This window comes from Cottoperca gobio, chromosome 14 (assembly GCF_900634415.1).
Source record: "Cottoperca gobio chromosome 14, fCotGob3.1, whole genome shotgun sequence".
NCBI classification, from domain to species: Eukaryota; Metazoa; Chordata; class Actinopteri; order Perciformes; family Bovichtidae; genus Cottoperca; species Cottoperca gobio.
Window position 1 is genome coordinate 455,360 of NC_041368.1, and position 18,691 is coordinate 474,050.

The 18,691-nt window shown below is 38.8% G+C and overlaps 1 protein-coding gene across 1 annotated transcript; it reads right to left on the bottom strand.

Moving 5' to 3' along the window:
• Positions 1–5,493: 5,493 nt before the first annotated feature.
• zpld1a (zona pellucida-like domain containing 1a) lies at positions 5,494–14,478 on the bottom strand. Its single transcript, XM_029448545.1, has 10 exons — positions 14,373–14,478; positions 13,816–14,036; positions 12,342–12,523; positions 11,292–11,364; positions 10,725–10,822; positions 8,787–8,867; positions 8,514–8,685; positions 7,279–7,381; positions 6,826–6,867; positions 5,494–5,799 (listed from the first exon to the last, which is right to left on the bottom strand). The coding sequence occupies exons 1-10, from the start codon at positions 14,476–14,478 to the stop codon at positions 5,636–5,638; spliced, it is 1,242 nt and encodes a 413-aa protein (XP_029304405.1). The 3' UTR covers positions 5,494–5,635.
• Between the last annotated feature and the right edge of the window lie 4,213 nt (positions 14,479–18,691).

The following is an 18,691-nucleotide window of genomic DNA, read 5'->3' on the forward strand; positions in this document are numbered from 1 at the left end:
TCCGACCTTTTCCCCCACAGCTAAACCGATCTCCTCTACGCTACACGGGAAACCGGCTGAAATCTTCATGCCGTGTTTCCTCGTGAGCTTGGCAAAATCTCCATTTACCATGGCGTCAGACGCCGACCGGCGAGACGCCGGCAAGAGAAAATCCCACACACACACCTCAAACACCACACCCAAATGCACCAAAAGTCAACTAAATCAAACTATCACCAGTAAATTAAATTAAATTAACACCCATTATTATCAAAAGAATCAACAAGAAGAATCGAAAAAGCACACGCTCAGCGTCTCACTCGCACACAAACTCCCAGTATGAGAGAGAGAGAGAGAGAGAGAGAGAGAGAGAGAGAGAGAGAGAGAGAGAGAGAGAGAGAGAGAGAGAGACAGACAGACAGACAGAGAGACACAGAGAGAGAGACTTCTGTTTGCTGGTAGATTGAAAGTCTCAATGATTCTCTTGTCATCCTTTTTTTCATACAAAGCCCACAACTTCTCTCTCTCGCTCTCTGAGCATCTTGCTGAAAGAGTTTCCCTTTGAATCCACGGTGCCATTTTCAACAGAACTGAATAGGAAATTCCATCCTATTATTTTCAGGCACAGTCAAACTAAGCTTGTCATGTAGATGAAAGTCAATGGCAAACAGTGCAAGTACAAGCACCCAGTTGGTTGAAGTTAGCAATCCAGCTTCAAAACACAGAGCAGTCAAGCAGTCAGTCAAATTGCTAGGGATAGAAGGTAGCTACATAATTAAGAAGGCTGTGAATTGCAAAGTTACATTCTTGCAGCAGAGTTTTCTTCCCTACACTTATCAGTCAGTTTGGAAAGACTGTATGATTTATGACTCTCTTCTAGCTAATTCAACCAGAAACCCATTGATAGATACAGTATATAGCCAAACACTTCAACTTTAGTAGTCAAAAATCCTAACAAGCCTATTTTAATTTGAGGACCCTATAATGAACATAGGGCTCTCTTCACCAAAATAGAGATTCACCATGTATCTACTCGGGAGTAGATGTAAGACCATTACATCTGTTATTAGCATAAATGTGTTCCCTGACTTTATAATATTCAAACTCTGTTTCACAAAGTACATTAACATACAGGATTAGAATATGATCGCTTAAAGTAAACATTGCTTTGTTTAAAATGTAGTTTATGGTTTATGGTCCATGTCTTGGATATTTTCTACTTCTTTTTTACATTTTGTAGTAAGATTGGAGGGAACCGGAAAAGAAGAATTTAATTTCCAGCGACTGCTCCCTGTAATTGTTGTGCATATGACAAGACTTAAAACTTGATTTGTCGAGTTCCTGATCATAAAAGTAATCTTTTCATCATCCCAGTAAGTGATCAAATAAAGCATTCAACTGCTGTGACTAAAGATTGTCAGAATTCATTTAACTTTGATTTTAGTTACATATAGCTCCCGTATTTCTATCCTTTTCAGTCTTATTGGTTCTCACAAATCTTTTTTATTCAAGGTCAGGCAAGGTCTCCCTACATTTATTATTATCTGCTTACTGCTTGCATCTACGAGAATCATCAATCAAGTCAAACTATTACAGTTTTAAGGCCACCCTTTTTCATTTGCAAAAAACAGCCATTGATAAGTTTATTCTAATGTTGTTGAAGCATTACTCAAGTCAAATGATTGTCTCAGAATATTGTAATGTCATAGGGCAGGGGTTTTCGTTAGGGCCCCCCAGGACGCGTTCAGAAGCAATATTTTTGAAAGGGGGCATTTGTTTTATAGGCTATACTATGTTGTTAAATCTGAGATTTGAAAAAAAGAGTAAATATACTTGGCAATAAACCAAATTCTGAATTGATTCTGACCAGTGTTCAGGCAACTATGTGTTGTTTTTAGACTTTTATTTTGCTGAGCGATAAAGTGCTGCTTGAAAAAAAACAGCATCGCCCCCCTCACTGCTCGAAAGCATGAATTTGTTTTCCCAAGGATACACCATGAACGCCGTGTTTTTGATGTGGTTACAGATTTACAAGAGGGTTGTTCCGCTGACGGGCTTCTCCCCGCGGGACCCTTTCACAGAGCATTTTGAGATGAACAAACAGTTAAGACTCATATTTATAAGTGTTCACATATTTTATTTTATAACAAGAATTAGAATTGTTTTCTAATTGTTAAAACTAATCGGAATTAATGGAAAAGAAACTACCGCTCTGGTCGGGACTTGGACCAGCAGCAGATGAGCTGCACTCTGGCTGCTCGCGGTAGCAGAGCTAACATCTGCATCACTGTTGCTGGGTTCAGGCTGTGTGTCTTTAAAAAACGCAGATATTTTCACCTGAGTTTCTGAACGTTGGGGTCGACGTCGCTCCATTTATAATTAGTGTGTTGGATTTTTGACCTTTTGCACGTTGTAGTTCTCTCCTCTCCTTTCCTCCGCTCTGTCTCTGATTGGAGGACGTGTGTGTGTCAGGAGTGGAGCCCCGCACAGAGCAGAGGAGAGAATGTGAATGCGCAAAGCAATGCAGTAGACGCCTCAGACTTGTTCCTTTGTTGGCTGCTCATTTTCCGTTGGAAGAGTGCAGATTGTTTCGCATTTCTGAGGCTGCTGCGTTTAACACCAATTAAAGTTTGAATGTCTGACCCGTTTCTGATTGGCTGCAAAACATTCACAAACACTCACACACCGTTGGCCATCGGGAGAAATTTTGGGTTCAGTATCTTGCCCAAGGACACTTTGACATGCTAACTGCAGGTGCCGGGGATCGAACCAACAACCAGCCGCCCTCAATTCTAGTGTGAGAGAATGATATCTCATCTCTTTGTTGCAACTTCACAAGGTGAAGAGGTGAAAGTATTTCTTTAGAAATTAGAAATTGATGCTTTTGCCTCTGGCCTTTTCAAACTGCAATCACATACTTTTATCAAGCATATGTTGGTGTTTAGGCCACTAACTGTCACTCCTATTCCATCAGCCACAGCTTCAGAATCAGTACATAGTTCAAAGGCCAGACAGGAATTTAAGATTCATACTGTATGTTTTCAGACTCTAAAAGAAACCTCTTTTTTTATGTGATATTAACAGTGACATTGAACAGGCAGCTGATTCACGTTTTGGGTCTCATTGCTGTTAAAATGCTTTTTTGGCATAAGAGTTCGTCATTAGTTCATATTTTTTATGTCGACTTTTACACCATTTACTGAGAACAGCATATACACATACAGTATATTGATACAAATAACAAAAGAAACAGAAAACAAACACACCAACACAGATCCAACCCTCTCACCGCTTTGAAATGAATGGAAACCTGACAGTGTTACCTGCAGTATGCATAAACAGTCAATCTTTCAGAAACATTTTACATATAGTGTAGGATTTAACTATATCATCAACATGAGCTAGTGCCTCATAATTAAGACTATTAATAGATTAAATTCACCCTTCTTAAACTAAAAGATTGTGAGCTGCAGTCAAGTCAAAAAAGATAGGGTCTTCTTTTGATATATTTCCTCTTCCCTTGCAGTAACACAGCTTTTGCTCCCTACCTTTTCTCTCTTAGCCAACACAGCGCTCAAGTGCCCCATCCATCAACTCAAGGTGCCCAACCAAAGCTAATGAAGTTGGTGACTCTCAGCCAGCTCCTTCATTTCCAACTGGTCCATTCACAGCATCCCAGCAGATTCGGGCAGCCACTGGTAACCAGATCAGTAGACCAGTGCCTTTGCCAGTGGGTCTGAGTGAGTGAGTGAAAAAGTAGGCTGCGGAGAGAGCAGCAGGGGTGGAAGTGTTATCTGGTGTGATCCAAGTCTCAGTGAGGGCAAGGAAGTTAAGGGATTGCTGGGAGGCGTAGCCCGAGATGAACTCAATCTAGTGAGTAGCAGATCAGCAGTTCCACAGACCTCTTCTGACGAGGTGTTGGGCTTGTGAGGTGTGGGTGGGATATACAAAAGCAGAGAGGTTACGGAGGTGTTTCCCCCTCTCCCTCTCTTTAACCCCACCCCATCCCTTCCCCAATACCCAAAAAATGTTCTCCCTATGTCTATAACTACAGAAATAAGCAAGAAACATTATTTAATTTCCACTCGGTGTTCAGCAATACGTTCTCGTGCTCCCGGCTTGCTCTCCAGAGCCAACTTGTGACGTCACAGGCCCCCCACCTCCTCTACGGGACTGCAGCCTGCACCAGCAGTGCATCCTGGTCTGGGCCAAGTTGTACTTTTTACTGTGCTTGTCCTTTGTCACTCAAGGTCTTAATTTCCACTGAGGGACAAACATTTATTTCTTCTTTTTTATTTTACAGTTTCAGTCCCTAAAAGCAATGAGTGTTTGTGGCATTATTGCTCCCTGGGTTTCATCCCTCATGCATATACAGTAGGTTGCCTTTTCGCTGAATGTATGCTGCCTTACTCAGGGTTTAGAAAAAACACTGTGACCTTCAGTGAATGTTCTTCTGGTTAAACAATGGAAGTTGTTCTTGACAGTTAATCTCCTTATAAAACAAACTAGAAGATAATCAAATATAATGCAATAAAGCACAGAGCTCTTTGTAGTTAAGATGGAAATACCAACTTCATCATAATTGATCATGATGTTGTTTGCTAGATTGATGCAAATAGGAAATGCTTCATCTTTTTTATTAAAGAACCTCTGACCTCATTGTCGCCCCTTACTGCCGTAGACTAAAGTTCTCCAATCAGGTTTATGAGGAAATTCATACTGTATGTTTAGAAATATGACACCGGGCAAGTTTTAATCACATTTCAATTGCAATATTTGCAATATTCACAATAGTACACAATTTGTACATTTCAGAAATAGATCATCATGACATTTTAAGAACACAATTTTGGGAAGTTATACACAATTGCATTGGGTACATTTACAAATGAAGCTTTTATATATATAACAATTTTATTGCTGCCACATTACATAAACTAAGGAGTGAAGTTCATATTTAGGTAGAACACACCAGTCAATTGATTAATCATAAGACTACCTCTCTAATATGTAGCACAATTAATAAATTAAAGATTTGTTCTAATTATTATATAAATATAGTTTAAAAGTTAGATTTTATGTCAAGAAGACTTTCAGTTTAACGTCCAAGCCTGAGGCTTTCTGTTAGTTCACTTTATCATTAAATAGAAGTCGGGTTTTAACTTTTAATTTTATACAGTAGTACAGAGTTTTACTCATTTTCTCAAGTTATATTTTCAATAAAGTGTTCATATATTTCGGCCTCCAAGCAGGAAGTGCGAGTTTTACCAACAGATTATGCACTATTATGATGTACTGTAAGCCTTGTAATTGATTCTATACCCTGCAATTGAAAGCTGTATAGCTGAGGTATTGAATTAAGAGTGTCCCTGCTATGTGGGTCAAAGCTGCATGACAAATAATTATATGCAGGTTGAGGCGTAACCTGCCACATAGTTGAAACACAAAGTACAGAACAACATATAAAAAGTCCTGCTTTACTTCTACACTAATGCACATTGTACATACCTGTTAACAGTTTTCTAAATCAACATTTAGCTTTTATTCTCCTTTTAAATGACTACATGCACAAACATCATGTTACATCATGTTTCTTGCCCCTCGCTTAGCATTGTCAGTTGTGAAGGAGTGTCTGCAGTGAGTTGGGTCCAGGTGTTCAGTTGAAAGCTGGGTTGCGGACTCCAGACAGGGTGCTGACAGGAGCGCTTTTGCCTTTGAGGAGGGTGAGGGAGAAGATGAAGAAGCAAACACTCATGACGCCCAGGATGATCACCCCCGAGATGAGTGCACTTGTCACTGTGTTCATCTGAAACACTGGAGCTTTCAGATGGGCTAGAGTAGCACAAACACAAAGAAACAATCACATCTATTCATATTACTACCACCTTTTCATTACTTGCTCTTCACTTTGAATGGAAAATCCCCGAAACTGAAACAGCTATGGGTGATGCAGAAACAAGGTTTGGGCATGCACAGAGCTTTTCTCAGTGCAATGTATTCAATGGTATGTTTTTTTTGTTCCTGAGAAAAGTAACTTTTGACTTTTAACGTCACGCTGAGTACTACACTACAGTAGTGTTTGATAGCAGAAATAATTCAGCCATCCAGAACACCAGGAATCAATCAGCAGCAATCCTCAATCAGAGGAAAGAAGAATCCATCAAAACAGCAGACATTTTGATACTTGTATTTTTACTTTTATATTTATAACAGCCTTTATCTCTTAATTTTACATTTATTTTTACTTACTTTTTAATTGCGGGAGGGGGAGGGGGGGCAGATGTGTAATGTCATATATCTACTGGATGCCTAAATTTCCCTCGGGATCAATAAATTCTCTCTTTCTCTCTCTCTCTCTCTCTCTCTCTCTCTCTCTCTCTCTCTCTATATATATATATATATATATATATATATATATATATATATATATATATATATATATATATATATATATGTATATCTATCTATCTATCTATCTACTGATTTTCTCCCTCACATTAAAGTCAGATAGACCATTATTTGTTTGCTGTACAATTAATTTCAATAAATTATTATTTTTCTCTCAACCTGTCTAAAAGCAATAGTTTCTGGGGGACTTTTCGATAGTCATTCTGTGTTATGTAACAAAATAACTAATGTGAGTGCAATTAGTAAAGGCAGGGGGAAAAGAGTACTTAATGTAACTCTTGACATGCATGAAACATTGCAGGACAATAGGACAGAATAGTGTAGAAGAGTGATAAGAAAGATTCCTTCAATTTGAAAGCGTTCACTATTTTAAAGGGCTCCCTTTCATTTAATTGATAGGCCAAACTCCTTTAAAAGTGTCCACACAATGGACAGAACGTGAAGGCTTACCCAGTTGAGAGTTGTTGGTTGGCGTTTCATCTGTGGAAAAAAGTAAAGGGCATTTAGGGTACTTTACTGTGCAATGGCGTGTTCATTTATTGCAGAGTACAAGAGTCAACAGGATGCCTTCAGGCGCTCTCTGACGATCTAGGTCACCCAGATAAGTTCTCTCTATCAGTCAACACCATGAGGTTTGACACACTTCTGTACCGTTTATTATATTAATTCTGAAATTGCAGATATAAACAACTTGAGTTAGAAATCACAGCAGAGTATAATAGTTGTAAAGTTTAAAAGGAAGAGCGTAATGTATTGTGTTTCAGGTGGGAAGAGAAGGCTCCTCAGACAGTAACAGTGCTGTTTGGATAGTGTCGAGAAGATAAGGGAGGTTGGTGGGGAACAGACACTGAGGAAAAGGAATAACAGAGGAGGAATATTATCAAACTGTACCACTCCGAGTGATGATAGGCCCAGCAGTCAGGACGGCATTCCCAGATGCAGCGCTTGATTCCTTTCCCTCTGAGACATCTCTCCTTTTTCTGCTGCCACAGATCTATGAAAAGACGGATATGGTGGTAGAATGAAACTCCCTGATGTGCTGCACTTTCTCATGATAAGGTAATCAGGAGATAGTTAATAAGACCAATTAATGTTGCCTTTCTACATTTTCTAAACTGTATTGTCTGTTCTATTCTGGGCTATATTCATATGAAATGAAATATATTAATGTTTGGATTTTAAAATAGCAAAGGTTTTCTAATAACATCTTAATTAGCAGAAAAGATCATACATTTTACTTTAAAGGGAACACATTTTTATTTTTTAGCCAATAAAATATGTGCAAGTAAATACACAATATCTGACTGCAAATATTCAGCATGTCATCTCAACATAATATCAATACCTCAAAAATAATTTGAAATTCAGATGTTGTTATGACTAGAAACGTAGGGGTAGCCTGCCATTCTGACTTGGTAGTTGATCTTGTAATGTATTCAGTATTCAGATCCTACTTAAGTAAAAGTACCAAAACAACAGCTAAAGAAGTATTCCTATTTAAGTAAAAGTATTAAAAACAAAATATACTTAAAATAGTAAAAGTAGTTATACAAAATGACCTAGTGTTAGATTGATATGTATTCATTTTAGTTTATTATTATTGTAGAAATTGAGTGTAGATGGTTGAGCTGGAGCTAATGTTCACAATTTGACATACTGTTGGGTCATTTAATTAGTAGAAATCCATCATATTTAATGAGATAAGAATATGTTTTGCATGTAAAATCTTAATCTGCAACGTAATTTAACTTTTTGATCATTCTCTATGTTTATATATATTTATATTGTAGAATGGGAGCCACTGTAACGTCAGGGATCAATAAAGTTGTTCTGTGTTTTCTAATTGTCAAATAAGTGTAGTGAAGTAAAAAGGAACAGAAAATGTAAATACTTCAAAATTGTAATAGTAGCAGAGTAAGTGTACTTAGTTACTTTCCATAACTGATGATTATGTTTATGAGTGAAAGCTGTGAAACCTGTAGTCTCTTTGTCACATGTGAAATACGGCTGTAGTTTAAGAGAGATACAGACTAAATATGGTAAATGGACTGCATTGCGGTTTTTCAATATGTGTATTAGATGTTATCCTAATAGTTTGTCTTGTGAAAGTGTCCCGTTAGTCTCACTGGCATGAGCATTGGACAGTCATCAGCCCGACACAGTTTGGTGACACAGTGCAGGAAGACGGTGGACATCTTCTGGTTCTTGTGCTTTACAAAGCGGAATACTTCAAAGGCAAAGCGGCCCATTTGGCTCTTCCCATTTTCAAAGATGGCGGTCTGGGGGTCTTTTTCACAGCTGGCTCAGGGAGGGACAATCAGAAAGTATTAGGAGAAAGTAGAGCAACAGAAATAGAAGAATTGAACAAAGTCATTGAACTGTTTTCATATTTGAGTTACCTAAAGAAAAGATCATAGCGGAGGTCATCGTTAGGGTTTCCAGAGGGCGTGGTGTAACAGTAGTCCATTAGAACGTTCCATCTGTTCAACATTAAACATGAGTAAATCCTTACTTCATGGATTTAAATGCAAATGAGACCATGTGAAGGGCGACACTTTAGTGGCACATTGCTCACCTCTCTCGGTAGGTGAAAAGAACATTGCTCCCAAAATGATCTTTGTGTTTTCATTGGATAGAACTATCATGTGACATTACAACCCTGTCTCCTAGAAATGACATCTATAGAATACTTATTTGTTTTCCCAATGATGTTTTATAGAACAATATAATTGCTGCCTGGATTATGTTCCAACATAACTGTTGTTCCACTTCTGTAACACTTGTGAGTCATGGGTCAGGATGTATTGTGGACAAAGACTGGGGTTCCCGCTTGCAGCACTTTGGTCAGGGTTAGAAAGGTGGTGGTTTTGTGCTCTTCTGACTTTTTAATATTCAAGTCCAATCTACCAAAAAATGTGTTTTGTATTTTGTTATTGTTCCTTTACACTCAAAAATGTTGACACTAAAAGGCTGTTTTCACAACCATCTGCTGAAGGGGGAAAGGTTCTCTGTGCTCATCTTAAATCTCAATTCAACACACATTATGTACCGGCAGGGTTGTTTTAATGTTTAATGTTTAATTGTGGTCCAATATGCAAATATGCATAACTGTGATGTGGAAACTTGAAGCCTCCAGAGCACACACACTCAGAATGGACTTTTCAATGAAGTAGGAGACATTTTGTGTCCAGAAATTAAACTTTTAAAATGAACAATATTTGCAGAGTTTGCGAATTAAAAATATATTTTTAGAAGCAATAACAAAATGCAAATAGTTTCCCAGAGTAGTGAACAATGTTGCTGCAGATCATGAATTCCCTTAAGAATCATATCATTTAAAGACATTTGTTCTAGTCAGAGGAGCCCAGGCAGTTTGATCGATTCTCTGGAGACGTCAGGCATACTTAGCAGAATTTATTTCCAGCAACGTTCCCACATTAATTCCATTAGGTGATGTTAAGCCCACATGGGGAGGTAAAGCAGGTCATTGATATCTGGAGCCATATTCACAAACCAGTTTGAAATTAAATGTTTAGGGCATGAAAGGTCTCAGACATGGTTATGGGAAGTTATTATATCCCCTTGTTTGTTTTTTATCAAAGTATTTGAGGATCAGCAGTGTATTGTTTCACTTTTTGCAAGTTTTTGTTTTGATTATTATAGAGTCACTTTCACACGATGCATTCCTACACTCTATTTATCATCAATAGGAGCTGCTCACCATAAAACACAAAAGTCCTTTTCAGGTGAACAAACTGACACAGTGAACAGCCTAATCCTTCCCATGTCCCATGTGAGTTCATAGATCAGGCTGCTTTCAAAGCTTCTTCTCATTTGTGAGCTTTTTATGAGTCAGGCAGCTTATCTCATTAAAAAAAGTTATTCTTATAATAAGTCTTATATAAAAAGCACATTTATTTTCATTTTAATGTGATCTGATACCAGCTAAATATAGAATGGTTAGAAACTCTAGCAACACTTAGTTTGTACAAAGAGTAAGGAGGAGGAGCTTTCCCTTGGAGATGAAGTTGTGCCAGAAATTCTCGCTCTGCTTCTACATCACCTAAATATAGGTCAGTGTTGTTCTTCACTTTGTGTTGCAGTCAAATGTGTTATTTATGTTAGTATGGGTGTGGCTTTACAATATACTTGTACTCATCACATTTTTCCCATTAAAAATATCACACAATAAGGTCAAAGACAAACGACAATATAAAACATAAAGTTATATGGTAACCTACTCTCCCTCCCTCTGTCTGAATTAAAAAGCTTTAGTTTTGGTTAAAGTGAACACAGTCTACTGGCTAATTATTCAGATTGAATGGCTAGATGCATACCTTTTATCAAGGTTAGCAGCTTTAACAGCTGCAAACACCCGCGTCTTCAGGGTCAGTCCTGCCATGGGGATGGACAGCTGCTGAACGTATGATGAATCCTGTACATGAAGTACAATAGCATTTTAGCATGTTTCTCACACATCCTGACTCTTTCCTGTTGACAGTGATTTGTTCACTTTCACTACACTTCATGAATCCCCACAGATCTATCATCTGGTTTACATAAAATCCCATTTACTCGTGTAAAATTGACAGGTGGATTTAGCCTAAGGGTTGACATGAATTGAAGGTAAATTGTGTATAATGTGCTGCCTACTTGGGCTGCATAAAAGTGTTTCTGAGCCTTGGTATCTTCTCCATCTCATACCTGAATCATCATTCCCAGATTTTGTTGCAATTGCAGATGTAAAGAGTGCAGATTAATGTATCATCGCTGCAGAGCTTCGTATGCTCTTTGATGCATGCTGATTTACTACGCTTTGATATATAGCTTTGTCTATTGTGCAACAACCGAAGCCCCTGTGCAGCAAAATAACAGATATTTAGACTCGACTGATGAGAACTTACATTGTAAAGCAGTAGATTCAACGTGCTGATGAAAGTACCATTGCTTTCCTTCACTGAGATTGCAGCTGCTGACCTACGGTGAAGATAAAGAAAAGATCAAAGCTGCCAAAAACATTTTGAAAGGTGAGCCAATATTTTAAGTGACATTTGCTTGACGCTGGAATTTGCAGCTTTTTTTTATCAGAAAATATTTCCATAAGAATAGATATTACTTTATTTGCACATTTTTACAATATTAATAAAGAATAACACACTTGATACACCTTGAAACTATACCTGAAGATCTATCCCTCACTTTGCTTTATTCAGCTAGATTGCCTTTACACCATATCTGAATCATACGTCTAGAAACATTTCATAATCTTCAACTTTAAATTCTGATCAAAAGTCTTTATTAATAATATTAGCTCATTTGAATTTAGAACTTGTTGTATACATCTGCTCCAGAAAAAAAATTGTTGTTTTTTTTCCCTACCAGATCCAGTAATAAAATAAGAAGCTTTGTGAAGCTGCGAATGTTTAAGTTTTGTTGACCTTGTGTCAGAAACATGTTGATCCAACTCCATGGTCATTTTCTAGGCTTTAAGTTTGTGGTGTTTGTTCTCTGAATGTATTATAATTATACACAATATTGTCCATCATGGGAAACAAACTAACAGAAATAAATTCAGTACTAGTTTAATGTACTGGAATAATTATATATTGGTGGTGTTTCTTTTATTTTGTTCACCCATCTGGCATATTGATTCAAATTTGACATTATCACAAACTGCACACTGATACAGAATCAACAAAAGTTGAACAGCATCAATTCTAACAAAGACTGTATTGTTTGTTTCAGAGCATTGCATTATATTGTGTAGGTAGTTGTGGTATGTTGTATTTCAGCGGTCAAAATGTCCCTGCATGACTTTTTCTAGTCCCACTTGTTGGAGAGATCAGTGTAAGATTTTCAAAGCTAAAAGCACCAACAATTAGTTCTACTCATTCCAATGAATGGCTTGCTGAATCTCACTTTTAAAACAATTTAAAAGCAGAAGTGAGACTTACGAGGCCAGCTGGGTGTTGTTGACCAGGTATTCCAGCGGGTAACTGCAGCTGAACTTGTACAGCAGACCTGGCAGGTAGCTGATGATGGTGGGGGGATCTGGTGTGTCGATGTACCCTGATATGTTTCCAATCTGCACCAGTGACAGGTTTCCATAAGCGTTTGGTCCTTGAGCAGTGGAGACCTGCAGCAAACAACATCAGTGGTCACACTCCTGGCTCGCTAACCGACCAGCAATATCTTACTGTGGGCACATTGGACAGGAGTTGACAATGAGCATGCTAATGCACCTCACTAATCCCCAACTCAATCCCTTTTTATCTGAGAACGGACCCTCCAGGAACAACACTCAACACTCAGCAAACACATGGGGGAGAGACAGCCGCCGCAGCAGAGACTCACTTTAAACCCTGTAAACTGTTTTTCACTCATCATCCTGACAGGGCCTCTAACATCCAACAGTAGCCCCTTTACTGAGATAACGAGTGCTGGACTTCATTCCCATGCAGGATAAACACAACTAGTCAACGTCACACATGGATACTGTGATCTTTTTATTAATTTTACAAACTTTTTGTTGTTTTTAAAGTTGTCCGCTTCAGTTTGTATTTGTTCCGTCAGTTAACATACAAAATGTTATAAACATAATTGTCAAGTCACCGAAAACTATGAATCATTTTAGGCAGTGGTGGGCCGTCAGGGCCAGCAAGGCCTTCTCTGCTGGCCTAAACATCATCAGAATATACGTTTAATTTTTATATATTTTTCCCACAAATATGTATTAAATTATTCCCCATAGTCTATTCTCTTCATTTCATAGCTTTCCTCTTGGTTGCGCTGCTTCCAGCCTCAGATCGAGATTTGGAGGTCTGGCCTTAATGTGTTGCCAGGGTCCAAGAAATCTGCCCTTAGGCCTTCAGAATCAACAGTGCGGGCGACAGTCGACCGCAAAAGATAGACATCGTGAGAAGAGAACGGCCTTGGCCGGGTTTGGCACTGCAAATTGTACTGCTGGGAATGCCTGCTATTTACAACTAAATGTTTCGTGAATATTAATATAACTCTGTTGTTAGGGTGATGCAACGCCCGGTTATACTGCGTTTCTGTCTAAATGTGTAGTTTCTAGAGCCATGGCGTCATAATGATGGTATTAAGAGGTGTAATAATTCAGGTAGGACTGTGTAGGACATCACTGAAGGCCGAGGTGTGAAATGCACGGCCCGCCACTGATTTTAGGATAGTTTTCAACTGGATGACTCTGTAATGCCTCATTTCTGAATTACAGCACAGACCTTACATTATCCACTTATATTTTCTCAAAGCTATTGGTATTATAATATTACGCTATAATATTTATTTACCTTAACAAAAACATAACCATAACAGTTAAAGCATCACATGCAACTCCATCATGAACAGTGTGCAGGGTTAGTGATGCTGACAGTAATACTATTATGATATTCCTGTTTTACTTACCACCAGGGAATTGCCACAGGACTCCAGCGTTGCCAGGCTGATACTAAAAATGACTACAGTAGGAAAAGTATTGTTATTGATGAAACCGCGGCAGTGGGCATCTCCATGGCGACCATTAAGGGCCAGGTCAGTGTCGGTATAGCCAGAAAAGAGGACGGGGCAGAAGTTGATCTTGAGGGTCATGGTCTGCACCCCACAGTACACACTGATATCCCTTTCCGCTGCAAGACACACACACACACACACACACACACACACACACACACACACACACACACACACACACACCCACACACACACACACACACACAAATGGGTCACAAGATATTTTGTTGTATAGACAAAATAAATTGAAACTTGAAGCTCTGGGATAACGATCCAAAACCATCATGTTACATTTAGTTCAAATGACAGGTCAGTATGTAGTATGCGGACACACATGTAATTATCTTCTCTTCGGAATATGTAACCAGTTTGAGGAGAACTTTCCTTTAAAGAGACATTCACATATAAATTCCATCCAGTTATTTTGTAAGAAAAAGTATTGAGTTCCTCACCGGGGAAGCGGCTGTGAAAGTTGGCATCACAGTTGTATCCATTGAATTGAGCTCCAACTGGTAAAGCCTTACTAAACAGTAAAAGAATCAAAAATATATGTTCCATTTCAGCACCTGAAACAGAGCAAGAATTTGCACTTAATGTAAGAAGTCCTGTCGATGCACTTGTCATTTCATGCATCTGTCATTTCAGAAAACGTAAACAGAAAGTGAAATCTGTCATATGTTGAATTGTTTTTGCTGAGTAACCCCAAGATATTTGTCTCCAAGTGTCCTAATGTCAGCGGAGGAGATTTTCCCACAAGATTTAATTTATCTCGCGACACTTTTGACTTCAGAGGAACATCTTTCATATGCTTGCCAACCAGAATCATAGCAAACAGATGTAACATGGAATTATCTTTGAACACCTGCAGCTTTGGCTGCAAAGTTATAAGAAACGATGCTGGATAATGTGCTGGTTACTACGGACATTTCATCAAAGATAAAGGCTCTGTGTGCACATCTCATTGTCCTGTGAAAACCTCTTATCACATACTGAGTTTCAGTCCTGAGGAAACAGCTACATTAAAGGAGTAATTGCACCAAGTTAGTAGTTAGCACATCTAGTTTTGACAGCAGAAGGTATTGTTACTGACAGCTTGAGGTAAAAAAGGCAGACTGTTGCTTTACGAGAAGTAGACCCACTCACCCTGGTTCCTGGAAGCCAGCGAGTCAGCGGTTCTCCATAAGCTTGGGACAGACGATGGAATGGTCCGCACAGCATCCCTACCCGACAACTAGAAACAGGACTCGGGAGCAGGGGGGGAAAAAGGGATCTTACACATAAGAGATTCATTATTTGAACATGTCAACAAAAAAGGGCTGTCCAAAGTGAACATGGGAAAGTCCATCAAATCTGAATGTGTTATACAAATCCTTTCACGTTTGCAGAAACATGAGCAGGTTTTGAAGTTTCCCACTCATATCCTTTCGGCCCAATCTGGCTGTGTCACTGCTCACAAATGGTTTGACGCCGCATGAGGTCCAGAGGCGGTGGGGGGGAGAATTATCTTTTCATCGCTCCAGTGGCCCTGGCCTGCTGACTGAGCCATTCTTTTCTCCCCGGGCCGGTCGGGGAGTGCAGAGCCCACCACGCGGGCCGGAATCCACACTTTTCATGCTTTGTGTGCAGCAGTCCTCAGTCAGCACAGCAGCAGGCAATCTGCTTGGTGGGGCTGCGAGCTGCTGCCTGCCTCCTACCTGATCCCCAAACTTTGATTCTTGGTCACAGGACTCCCGCCACATAAAGAGAGCAAAGAAAAAGAAAGCAAAGTTCATGGAGTTTCAAGGGATTAGCTGGTCCTCGCTGTCCCATCTTCCATATGGACAGCAGTATATGTGACTGGCTTGCCGCAGTGTGAAGCAGACAGAGGACACACTGAGATCCAGTGAATATGGAATATGAGATGGAAATGACATTGCAGTGGCAGGTCTGAGCAAACTTCTCACTTTAGGTCCAATGGAAAACAAAAGAGGCACCTGTTTGGTTACTCTCATCTGACCGCTCGATAATCCACCCACATGTATTTTTCCTCCCTGCAGAGGTCTGCCATCGTCATGATTATTTCACACTAGCTTCAAAAGCAAAAGATTCCCCTCAACAATCTGTCCTGCTGAACATCATCAGTTTTCCAAAAGATGACATCTTTTCTTGAAAGCAACTTAGAGTATTTGACATTGCATTTTGTATTTTGCTTGAAACAATAGCACATTTAATCAAGTGGTATCTGCTCTTACCTTGTTCGTACCATTTTTGGGGTTTCCGTCAGTTCTTTAAAGCTTTGGCAATCACTATGATTTTATATCAAATCCATTTTTCCTGTTTAAAATGTCTTGTTGAAGCGTCCAATATAAAGTGGACAGTGGTGACTCTCAGCAGCTTCCTTCAATGCTCTGATAGTCACTCGGAGAGCTGTGTAGGAAAGTGAGCACTGGCAGTTGGGAATGGGGAATGGCAACTTCTTATTTCTAAGGACGTTGCTAATCCAGATAAATTGTAATTACGAGAATCTTGGCCAAAAACTGGAAATAGTACTTTGCTTGACTGCAGACTGATAGCCATCTAGAGTGCCCCAGCACCTCAATTATCCAGGACTCATTTCATCACTCTATATGCCTGATAGTTAGATTCTGTTGGTTTTATCAGTTGGAGGGAATCTTAATCCATAGAACATGCCAGCCAAGGAGGTCAAAGACACTATTTTGGAACTTTTCACCATTACAGATTAACTTTGCCAAACCACAGCTATCAGGTGACGGTCTTCTTATGGCTGAATTCTAAATGCTCTTTGAAGGGAATGTGAATGCAAAGATTTGGTTGATTTGAAAAGATTATATTTCTAAACAAAGTTAAAGGTATAGTTTAACATTTTGGATCTGAGAAAAGGGGGAAATGATAGTCTTAACTGTTAAGAGCTCCCTCTAGTGATTCTAATTTGAGAGAGGACAAAATCCACAGTCCTCATTTTGTGTAAAATGCATGCTTATAGGGTAACTTCGGTATTTTTCAACCTGGAACATTTTTCCCATGTTACAGTATTGAGCGAGAGGGCTGCAGCTGGCAGACGCTAAATGAAGCGTCAATGTAAGTCGACTAAAAGTGTTTGTTTTTGCCACTGACAGGCTCAGATTGTTATTCTAAGTATCTGACAACATTATGGAAAGACAGAGAAATATAACATCATTCTTTACTTTTCACTTGATCCGCTCTGTTTGTTGTCATGTGACTTGTTGCTGGAAGTCAACGGTGGAAACGTTAGTGGGAGTGAAGAGAGTGCCGCTGTTATCAGACTTTGTTGTGTTGGAGTACAGAAAGTGAAGCATAGTCTTATCTAAAAGATTTTACATGTACATGGCTGAATATTTAGAAAATTTCGACAATGTGGATACAACACTAGATTCAGAACAAGACTTCTCCTTGAGAACGACTTTTAGGCTGGATGAAGAAAAGGCAAAGAAAAAGGTTTTATTTCTCTGTAGGATCCTGTTGTCAGACTCTAATAACTATCTGAGCACTTTTAGTGGACGTACACTGATGGTGGGAGTTGCCCGATAGGATTACATTGTAGCCTGTTTCACTGCTGCCGGCTGTAGTGAACATGTTAAATACTGGACCAAGTCAAAAATAGTTTCCATTAGTCAGTTAACTTGAGAAAATACAAAAATAGGATGAAAAAATACAGAAATTACCCTTTAAATTCAGCAGAACTTAATATGAAGCTCAGCAGTCTGAATTACAGAAATACAGTCACACTTCAGTTTGTCTTCAGATAAGCCTTAGATCATTGTGCCCATGCCTAGACACGGGCCCGTAATGAAGCCCAAAGGGCTCCCGATGGCACAGCCAGCGGTGTGGCAGCCTCTGCCTCTGTATGAATGTGTGAAGGTTAACATGTGTTGTAAAAACGCTTTGAGTGGTCGCAAAGACTAGAAAGGCGCTATATGAATGCTGTACATGTACCATCACCATTTAAAAAGGTTATTGGTTCCATTGCTCCTTGTTTGTTTTCCATAATCAATAACTTTTTGACATGGCATGACATGGTATCAAACAAGCCGCTGTTCAACCACGTCTCAATAAAAACTCATCTTGATCCTTATTTGCCCCACAAATACAGTTACATTGTATAGCTACAGTATAAGGTCTTAGAAAAAGTAGTTGCTAAGCAGCTTACAGCTGTCTTAGATGAGCACAACATTCTTGACATGTTCTGCATTGGTACGATTAGCTCTTGGTGCTGATTTTGATACTGAGGTCCATCCTATCTTGTTTGAGGCTCAAGCAGTGGCATCATTATATTACTATAAAGTATAGTTTATAGTATATATATATATATATATATATATATATATATATATATATATATATATATATATATATATAATGATAATAAGTTAATTTTAAAGGTATCTCCTACAATTGTTGTAGCTTCAAAATGCTTTTGACGAAGCTTCATATCATCAACATTCTAAGTCAGTTACCCACCTACAATGAACGGGGCCCAGAGCTCGAGTCTGAGTTAAATTCAGTGGTTAACAAGCTGTTTTAAATGATTTTTTAATCAATCACTTTGATAATTAGGGACATTTTTCTCATCCTATTCAAAATAAAACTGTGCTGTGCAACAGGTGCATTAATTCCACTGCAATTGCAAACATTTGAACTTATTTTTCAAATAGATTTATTTTAGTTTGAGACTAAATCATTGTTGCATTTCAAAATCACTATGCCACCTTACCACCTCAAAGAGAAGTACAACTGAATCCTGATATAGCAG